The 10,188-nt window shown below is 46.3% G+C and overlaps 1 protein-coding gene and 1 non-coding gene across 2 annotated transcripts in view; one reads left to right on the forward strand and one right to left on the reverse strand.

Moving 5' to 3' along the window:
- The window catches only part of UNC119B (unc-119 lipid binding chaperone B), a 29,908-nt gene that overhangs the window by 10,168 nt on the left and 9,552 nt on the right, over window positions 1-10,188 (reverse strand). Inside the window, exons 2-3 of the mRNA XM_003789907.3 lie at window positions 7,808-8,093; window positions 3,973-4,086 (exon numbers count right to left, since the gene is read on the reverse strand). Coding sequence (XP_003789955.1) covers window positions 3,973-4,086; window positions 7,808-8,051 — 358 coding nt within the window. The 5' untranslated portion in view covers window positions 8,052-8,093. The remainder of the gene's footprint in view (window positions 1-3,972; window positions 4,087-7,807; window positions 8,094-10,188) is intronic.
- On the forward strand, window positions 603-707 carry LOC111725369. The gene has a single exon (XR_002773448.1). It is a non-coding gene; the product is annotated as a U6 spliceosomal RNA (small nuclear RNA).

Consider the following 10,188-nt stretch of genomic DNA (forward strand, 5'->3'; position numbering starts at 1 on the left):
AAAAAAAAAAAAAAAAAAAAAAAGAGATGAATCAAAGAGGCATTTTAATGTGAACAAAGAGTTACTACTCCCCCTACATGATGTCCAGTGAGAATATCTTCTCCATGTCTAACCTGAACACAGGTACAATGTAAGTCTTTTTCAGCATCAAACATCTTTGCCTGTGATTAGCCCAAAAGCAAAACTGGGCAACCAGACTGAGTAGGAGTTCATATCCAGAGACTAGAACCCTGGCCCAACAAAGTGAGTCAAAGAGAGTCAGACCAAATCTTCTCAGGGATTAGAATTTTTTTTTTTTTTCCTTGAGACTGAGTCTTACTTTGTCACCTTTAGTAGAGTGCCATCGAGTCTTACCCCACAGCAACCTCAAACTCTTGGGTTCAAGCAATCCTCTTGCCTCAGCCTCCCAGGTACCTAGGACTACAGGTGCCCACCACAACGCCCAGCTGTTTTTTAGAGAATGGGGTCTCGTTCTTGCTCAGACTGATCTTGAAGTTATGAGTTCAGGCAATCCACCCACCTTGGCCTCCCCAGCGCTGGGATTACAGGTGTAAGCTACTGCACCCAGCCCAGGGATTAGAATTTATCAGAACAAGTGCTAAGCTCACTTTGGCAGCACATATACAAAACTTGAAACAATACAAAGACAGTTAGCATGGCCCCTGTGCAAGGATGACACATAAATCTGTGAAGCATTATGTATTTTTAAAAAATAATTTACAAAAAGAATGAGTGTTGCAGGAAGGTACTGATTTGATGTGAAGGTATTTGAAGTGAACCAAGGTCCTTTTTTATCTTTACTTTTTGTAGAAACGAGGTCTCTGTGTTGCTCAGGCTAGGCTCAAACTCCCAGCCTCAACCTCCCAAAGTGCTGGAATTACAGGTATAAGTCACCACATTCAGCCCTGAATCAAGATCCTTATATGCAAAGACTACAGAGGTCAAAAATCAAAGTACTTTATGTAAGAGGTGTCCAACCTTTTTTCTTTCCTGCCCTATACTGGAAGAAGTAAGAATTGTCCTAAGCCACACATTAAATACACAAACATTAATGATAAAAGCTCATTAACAAAAGAAAAGATCGGCTCGGCGCCTATAGCTCAACCGGCTAAGGCGCCAGCCACGTACACCTAAGGTGGCGGGTTCGAATCCCCAGCCCGGACCCGCCAAACAACAATGACGGCTGCAACCAAAAAATAGCCGGGCGTTGTGGCGGGCGCCTGTGGTCCCAGCTACGTGGGAGGCGGAGGCAGGAGACTCGCTTGAGCCCAGGAGTTGGAGGTTGCTGTGAGCTGTAATGCCACGGCACTCTACCCAGGGGGACAGCTTGAGGCTCTGTCTCAAAAAAAAAAAAAAAAAAAAAAAAAAAAGAAAAGATCTATGATACTTTTCATATCTGACACCACGGATAAGCAAAACAGTTCTCAAATAATCTCCATATGGCCCCTGGGCCCACAGGTTCAATATTTTACAGTATCTCTGGCTGATCTTCTTGAGATAATTAAGTTTTGTTTTGTTTTGTTTTTTTTTTTTTGAGACAGAGCCTCAAGCTGTCGCCCTGTGAGCATCACGCTCACAGCAACCTCTAATGCCTGGACTCAAGCGAGTCTCCTGCCTCCGCCTCTCAAGTAGCTGGGACTACAGGTGCCCGCCACCATGCCTGGCTATTTTTTGGTTGCAGCCATCATTGTTTGGCGGGCCCGGGCTAGATTTGAACCCGCCACCTTAAGTGTATATGTGGCTGGCGCCTTAGCCACTTGAGCCATAGGCGCCAAGCCACCTTCCGGTTTTTTTAAGTGCCTCAACTTAAAAACCTCAACCTCCCAAGTAACTGAGACCACAGGTGCCCACCACAACACCTGTCTATTTTCTGGTTGTAGGTGTCATTGTTGCTTGGCAGGCCCAGACTGGATTCGAACCCACCAGCTCTGGTGTATGTGGCTGTGGCGCCTTGGCTGCTTGAGCTACAGGCGCTGAGCTGAGACAATTAAGTTTTATACAGAAATGACTACTCTGAACTGAGCCTAATCAAGAACCACATACTTGTAGTAGCCCTGGGGTCCCTGAAACATCCTAAGAACTAGGATATATGGCCCAGGGATGAAAACAACACAGACCCAGAAAGCCAGCTGGCCCTGATCCAACCATTCCAATAAAAGATAACTATCCACAAGCTTGAGCCTTTAGGCACCTTGAGCAGTACTAGATTATGATAACATAAAGAACTTGGAGGGGGGGGGGCGCCTGTGGCTCAAGGAGTAGGGCACCAGCCCCATATAGCAGAGGTTGTGGGTTCAAACTCAGCCCTGGCCAAAAACTGCAAAAATAAATAAATTGTTTAAAAAAAAAAAAAAAAAACCTGGGGGGGGGGTCCAAGGGGAGCACACAGTGGCTTACGCCTATAATCCTAGCACTTTAGAGGCTGAGGTAGGAGGACTGCTTGAGGTTAGGAGTTTGAAACCAGCCTGAGCAAGAGCTAGATCCCATCTGTACAAAAAAATAGAAAAATTATCCAGGTGGTATGTAACTATAGTGCCAGCTACTTGGGAGGTTAAGATAGGAGGATGGCTTAAGCCCAGAAATTTGAAGTTGCAGTGAGCTATGATGATAACACTGCCTTCTAGCTGGAGAAACAAAGTGAGACCATGTTGTCAGAAAAAAAACAAATAGGGCAGCACCTGTGGTTCAGTGGGTGGGGCACCAGCCCCATATACCAAGGGTGGTAGGTTCAAACCCAGCCCCGGCTGAATTGCAACAAAAAATAGCTGGGGAGTTTGATGAAAATATTTCAAATTGTATATAAAACCAGCACATTGTACCCCATGATTGCATTAATGTACACAGCTATGATTTAATAAAAAAAAAAAAAAATAGCTGGGTGTTGTGGCAGGCGCCTGTAGTCCCAGCTACTCAGGAGGCGGAGGCAAGAGAATCACCTAAGCCCAGGAGTTGGAGGTTGCTGTGAGCTGTGATGCCGGGGCACTCCACCGAGGACGATAAAGTGAGACTCTGACTAACTCCAGGGGGCACTAAACCTCCAGTTACTTGCTCCAAAGACTTACTGGTATGTGGTCCCCTTGGCCAGAATGAATCAACCTAAAACCCCATCACAAGCACAGGAAACATCTATTCAAGGCTAATTTAAGGAATCCTAAGTAGATGAGTTCATGGGTCTGTTTTTCAAAAAACTGGTGGAGATTAAAATCCAAACCAGGACTTACTGGGAAATCCAAGGCAGCACTAAGAGTCTTACTTTGTCACCCAGGATAGAGAGCCATGGCATCCTAGCTCACAGCAACCTCAAAGGGCTTGAGTGATCTTCTTGCCTCAGCCTCCCAAATAGCTGGAACTACAGGTGCCCACCATACCTGGCTATTTTTAGAGACAGGATCTTGCTCTTGGTTCAGGCTGCTCTCGAACTCCTGAGCTAAAGTGATCTACCACCCTTGGCCTCCAGGAGTGAAGGATTACAGGCATGAGCCACTGCACCCAGCCTCCAGGGCACCATTTAAAGGAGAGTGAGAAGACTGGGCTCCAACTGCCTCTTGGTTTGTTCTGCATCACCCTTTCAGAAGACTCAAGGCTCAGATTAGTTTTCCTTATTCTAGTTTAATTTCAACGATTCCTTCCCTAATTGGAAGCAATATGATAAGATGAAAGAACACAGGACCTGAAGAGGGTATCACTTGGAAATTCTGGGTCTCAGATCCTTCTCTGTAAAATGAGGATAATAAGTGAGGATTATATAAGCCGGTGGGCAGAAAGATGTGGAACACAGTGACTAGCACAATACCCAAAAAAATCAGCCTCCTGATGCAGCTTCAAACCACTGAGCCCCACAGCCCAGGCCACAGGAGGAGATTATAAAAGTAAGAAACACTAGAGTCCAAGAAACAGTAGGCACACAAATATTCAAGTTTCAAAGACCTTTTGATCCAACTGTCAAGTGGTCACTACAATGTTGAGGCCTACCTGAAATGCAAGGTTTGGCAATCTCAAAAAGTACTGTCCCCGTCTCCAAATCTCGAATTTTAAAGCGGGTAAAATCAATATTATAGATGTTGTCTTCAGGCTTACATAAATAATCTGAAAATGAGAGAGAAACCAATACTGTTAATCCTCCAAACTACCACTTACTTAATTCTCAAGTTTTGAAGTGAACTGAGGTGTTTTTTTTTTAACCTACACTTCACTAAAAATACCCCCTCAAAATTTCCTCTTCTGTTTTCGTAAACAAAAGTTATGTGTTATCCCCCCAGCACTAGGGGATCTAAGAAAGAAAAAAATAGAATAAGGACTTGGCCTGAATGAAAGACTATCATAAAACTTTTAGAAATGGGAATAGAAAAAAAGGTATTTCTTTGAAAACACCTACAAATCTGGCTCAGCACCCGTAGCGTAGTTGTTTATGGCACCAGCCACATACACCAGGGGTAGTGGGTTTGAACCTGGCCCAGGCCAGCTAAACAACTGCAACAAAAAAAAATATCTGGGCATTGTGGCAGGCACCTGTAGTCCCAACTACTTGGAAGGCTAAGGCAGGAGAATCACTTGGGTCCAAGAGTTAGAGGTTGCTGTGAGCTGTGATGCCACAGCACTCTACCGAGGGTGACAAGGTAAGACTCTGTCTCAAAAAAAAACAAAAGAAAACACCTACAAATCATTATCTATCAACTTGGATGTCAAAACAGGTTAGAATTTTTAATAGATATCCATTTAAAACATTTAAACTGATCTAACAGATAATATAGTGCTCATTTGCCAACCATCAGTGTTATGAAAGTAGGATCAGCAAACTTTTCTGTAAAAGCCAGATTATAAAACATACAGGCATGGTCTCTATCACAATGACTTAACTCAGTCATTATAGCACAAAAGCATCCACAGACAACTTGCAAATGAATATAGGATATATTCCAATAAAACTGTATTTATGGACACTGAAATACGAAATTTATGTAACATGTCACAAAAGTTTAAAAAAAACTTCAATCACCTTAAAAAATGTAAAAAAATTCTTACTTTGTGGGCCATACAAAATCACACAGTAGACTACATACACACAGAAACAGGATAAATTTGCCAGTGAGTGCATTAGGCCAAAGTGAGTAAAGCCCACAACCTGAGCAGCTAATCAAAATAGTACCACTCACAGGAAATTTCATGGATTTCTTTTTACAATGACTGTTGAGAGCATCTTCTCTACCACTCATTTTGACACTCTATTGCTTGTGCTATTTTTTTTTTTTTTTTTTTTTTAAAACAGAGCCTCAAGCTGTCCCCCTGGGTAGAGTGCCGTGGCATTACAGCTCACAGCAACCTCCAACTCCTGGGCTCAAGCGAGTCTCCTGCCTCCGCCTCCCAAGTAGCTGGGACCACAGGCGCCCGCCACAACGCCTGGCTATTTTTTGGTTGCAGCTGTCATTGTTGTTTGGCGGGTCCGGGCTGGGGATTCGAACCCGCCACCTTAGGTGTACGTGGCTGGCGCCTTAGCCGGTTGAGCCATAGGCGCCGAGCCTATTGCTTGTGCTATTTCATGTTTTACAAGCTGTCTCTCCCGTGAGATAGCAAACTTGAGAACTACTGATTATAACTCCAAAAAAAGGTTGACATTGGTTGTCCAATACAAATGTCCAGTACAAAAGGTACTCAGTACAAATCCTGTTGAACAGAGCAAATAAGGAAAGAAGTTAAAAAGAATAACAAAGAGGCTGCCAAGCTGCTACCTGTGACTTTCTCCAAGAAGCTGCAAAGATGGGTTTGGGTAATGGCACTAATCCCAATCCCCCACTGAGAATGCTGTTTAGGGCCAGGCATTAGAATAATCTAACTCACCTTTGATACTAGGAGAGAGCATGTGATTACAGAGGTCAGGTGCTGAGCATTTCTCTATTTTCAGAGCCCCAAATGAAAACTGAATCAGAATAGAAGCAGTTTTTTCACAATGCTTCAATAAATCTGAATAGCAAGGCTGTCTAAAGATACACTCAGACATGCAAAAGGCAGTCCCAACCCAAGTGGTGATGAAAAATGAAGACATCAAAATACCCGTAATCAAATTCCCCTATTTTAAGATATGGGAATTCCCTTTCACATGGTCTATCAGGCATCCTCAAACTATGGCCCATGGGCCACATGCAGCCCGCCTAGGACACTTATCCAGCCCACCGCGTGTTTTTGCCACTGCTGCCTGTCCTGCTTAGCAGTCGACTAGTCCTGGGGCCCGCAGTCCAGGCCTCCAACAGTCTGAGGGACAGTGAACTGGCCCCCTGTTTAAAAAGTTTGAGGACCCCTGGTCTAGATCAAGACCCATCTCTCCCAGGCCGGGCACAATGGCTCACAACTGTAATCCCAGCACTCTGCGAGGCCAAGGCAGGTGGATCGCCTGAGCTCACAGGTTCAAGACCAGCCTATGCCAGAGCCAGACCCCTGTTTTTAAAATTAGCCAGGCAGGGATGGCGCCTGTGGCTCAAAGGAGTAGGGCGCCAGCCCCAAATAGCAGAAGTGGTGGTTTCAAACCTGGCCCTGGCAAAAAATAAATAAATAAATAAAATTAAAATAGCCAGGCATTGCATGGGCACCTGTAGTCCCAGCTACTCCGGAGACTGAGGCAAGAGAATCATTTGAGCCCAAGAGTCAGAGGTTGCTGTGAGTTTTGATGCCACAGCACTCTATTAAGGGTGACAAAGTGAGACTGTGTCTCAAAAGAAGAAAAAAAGACCCACCTCTCCCAAACTCCTATCCCCAAATTACTGGAGATGCCACCCGCAACCTGAAGTACTCCTGAGCAACCCTGGGCTGACTACTAAAGCTAAGCCAAGGACAACACCATGGTAGCTTTCCATCCATCAAGGGGTTGCAGTTTTTGCTGTCGCTGCTGCTGCTATAGGACTTCAAGACCTAGAAGGCCAGGTGACTGCAAACTCTTGGAGGGAAAACAGCAGCAAGAGAAGGAGTAACAAGTCAGGGATGGGTTTGGCAGAGAAGACAGAAAGGAAGTTCATCCTGGACAGGGAGTGGGCCATATATATTTTTTTCCACCCCTCCTATATCAGTGAAAAAGCTTAGGACGGTTGGCCAGGAAATATACTTCTTAATCCCTGCCCATAATTCTTAATTCACCAAAACAAATATCAAAAGCAGGATCCACATGTTGAAGTTTGTACAGAAACTGGAACTTTATTAATATTTTTATATGTGGCAAAGTTTTAAATTTGCACGAAATGCCATGGCCAGGTATTTTGAGGACGAGCCCACCTGCACACAAAGGGGCAACGCCTGGAACCAAAACAGGGAAGGGGACCAGGCAGGCTGGAATGGGGGAGGGGCTGTCAGGGGCCGGAAGGAGGGAAACGCCAAGAAAGCAGGTAGGGATTCTGGCCTGGCAGAGGGCCGCGGTTAGACCGGTTGGGTTGAGCGGGAACTTCACTGACGGCTGGGGGGGTTCCAAGCTGAGGAGTCAGGGGCTCACTTATATTAGGAGTCCACGGCCAGCGGCTGGCTCGGAAGGATTTGGTTCAGTTGAACCGGCCCCCGCTACCCAACCAGGTCCAGCAGTGGTGGGAAACAGCCCGGCCTGAGGGGTCCCGCTGGGGCTGGCCAAGGGAAGGGGGAAAAGCCCCTTCCCCACCAGGTTAGGTGAGGGTAGCAAGGGCAGACCCGAGCTGGCGAACCAGTGGGAAGCGCGGCCTGGATGGCCACGGGGCCCCGGGTGGACCCCCGCGCCGGTCGATCGGCGAGGTCTGCTGAAGGCCACGGGGAGCAGGGGCCCAGCGCGAGGGGAGGGCGCTGCCCGCCCGGCACTCACTCTCGGTGACCCGGCTGAGGCGCAGGACGTGCTCGGGCCGGATGGCGTCCAGCGCCAGCAGCTCCTGCTCCGTGACCGCTGCCCCGATGCCGTCGTCGGTCGCGTTGTGGGGCGCCTGCCGCCGCGCCTTGAGCCGGTTCAGGACGCCGCCGCCTGCCTTCTTTTTCTCCTCCTTGCCAGCCACCAGCCGTCCGGGCCCAGCCGCAGACCCCGCGGCCGCTGCCTTCGGATTCGACCAGTTCATCGCTCCGCCGCCAAGATGGCCGCCGCCTCCACAGCGCCGTAACTATGGAGAGAGGGGCGGGGCCCGGACTGAACTGGGGGCGGGGCCGGAGGGCCGGGACGCAGCGGCTGGCTCTAGCACCTACTTTGGTCCAGCCAGGTGGTGGTGGGCCAAGGCGAGGCTGGGGTTAGGGATCTTAGTACCTCCACACTCTCCGTCGGGCCCCCAAAGTCACCCCCCAACGGTTTTTAAATACTTATAATGGCCAAATAAATTTCTATCATATACACTGTGGATAGTGCATCTTGAGAAAATGTTTATTAAGATCTTTAGCATAAAAGGCAGGTTTGTTTGTTTTTTGAGACAGAGCCTCAAGCTATCTCCCTCACAGCAACCTCCAACTCCTGGGCTCAAGCAAGTCTCCTGCCTCAGTCTCCCAAGTAGCTAGGGCCACAGGCACCCGCCACAACGCTCGGCCATTTTTTGGTTGCAGCCGGTCTGGATTTAAACCCGCAACCTCAGGTGTACGTGGCTGGCGCCTTAGCCACTTGAGCCACAGGCGCTGAGCCTAGAAGGCAGGTTTTTAAAAAGTGCTTTCTGCGTAAAGGCAGCTTCAAAAAAAATATGTGCAGGGCGGCGCCCGTGGTTCAGTGGGTAGGTCGCCAACCACATACACCCAGGCTGGTAGGTTCAAACCTAGTCTGGGCCAGCTAGAGCAACAATGACAACTGCAACAACAACAACAACAACAACAAAAAGCCAGGTACTGTGGGGGGGCACCTGTAGTCCCAGCTACCTGGGAGGCTGAGGCAAGAGAAGCGTTTATGCCCAAGAGTTTGAGGTTGCTGTAATGTCACAGCACTCTACCTAGGGCAACAGTTTGAAACTCTGTCTCAAAAAATAAAGAAAATAAAATAAAATAAATGTGCAAAGGCTCGGCGCCCATAACTCAGTGGTTAGGGTGCTGGCCACAGACACCAAGGCAGGCGGGTGCGAACCTGGCCAAGGCCTACTAAACAATGACAACTGCAACAGCAACAACAACAACCAAAAAAAAAATAGCTGGGCGTTGTGGCACGTGCCTGTAGTCCAGCTATTTCGGAGGCTGAGGCAAGAGAGTCCCGTAAGCCCAAGAGTTTGAGGTTGCTGTGAGCTGTGACACTATGGCACTCTACCAAAGCCGGCATAGTGAGACTCTGTCTTTAAAAAAAAAAATAAAAGCAAAGAATTAAAGTTTTTCCTTTTGCAACAACTCTTTTAGACCACTCAACAGTTAGTAGTTACTAAAGAATTTCAAGAACTTGTAATATGTTACCTGAATGCGAATTGCCAAGAGAGTGGTTTAGCATGCAGCCATTTCCCAGCTACTTGCTCACTAAATTTTTGTTCTCAAAGAACCAGGACTAGTTACTTAGACCATGGATTTTTACTTTCTAGAGATGATGGCAAATGTAACTCCTTTATCTGCAATTCCACATCCAGAAATTTAACCTACATGTATGCACAAAGATGTTTACTGCAGGACCATTTGTAACACTAATATATTACAATAAATTATAGTTCTATTCATTCATGTTAGACAGCTGGTAAAAATAATGAGATGATATACATATATACACTAGTACAGAAAGATTGCAAAAATATCAAGTGGAAGAAAACACACTTCATTTAGAATAGAAAGTATATAAATAAACAGAAGTGTATTTATAACCGAAGGAAGAGGTCTGGTTACACACTAAAATGTTAAATGTTTGTTTTCCTCTCTAGAAAGAAGAAAATCAGAAGAGACTAAAGGGAATATATCAATTCACTTTGACACTATATAGAGATATTTCTATATCATTTTATCAGAAGCACACAACCACAGGCTTCTCGTATACTTTTTGAAAAAGAAAATGTTAGAATCTGTGTCTCAAAGGCAGATTCTACGCTGCACTGCCCTTATTTTCCCTTAAAACTTAAAAAAAATAAAAAACCTCAAGCTTCATCAATGTTTGTTTTAAAATAATTTTTTTTTTGGAGACAGAGTCTCACTTTGTCACCCTCAGTAGGGTGCTATGGCATCACAGCTCACAGCAACCTTCAGCTCTTGGGCTTAGGCAATTCTCTTGCCTCAGCCTCCCAAGTAGCTGGGACCACAGGCACCAGCCACAACGCC

This window comes from Otolemur garnettii, unplaced genomic scaffold (assembly GCF_000181295.1).
Source record: "Otolemur garnettii isolate 467f Iridium unplaced genomic scaffold, OtoGar3 scaffold00038, whole genome shotgun sequence".
NCBI lineage: Eukaryota > Metazoa > Chordata > Mammalia > Primates > Galagidae > Otolemur > Otolemur garnettii.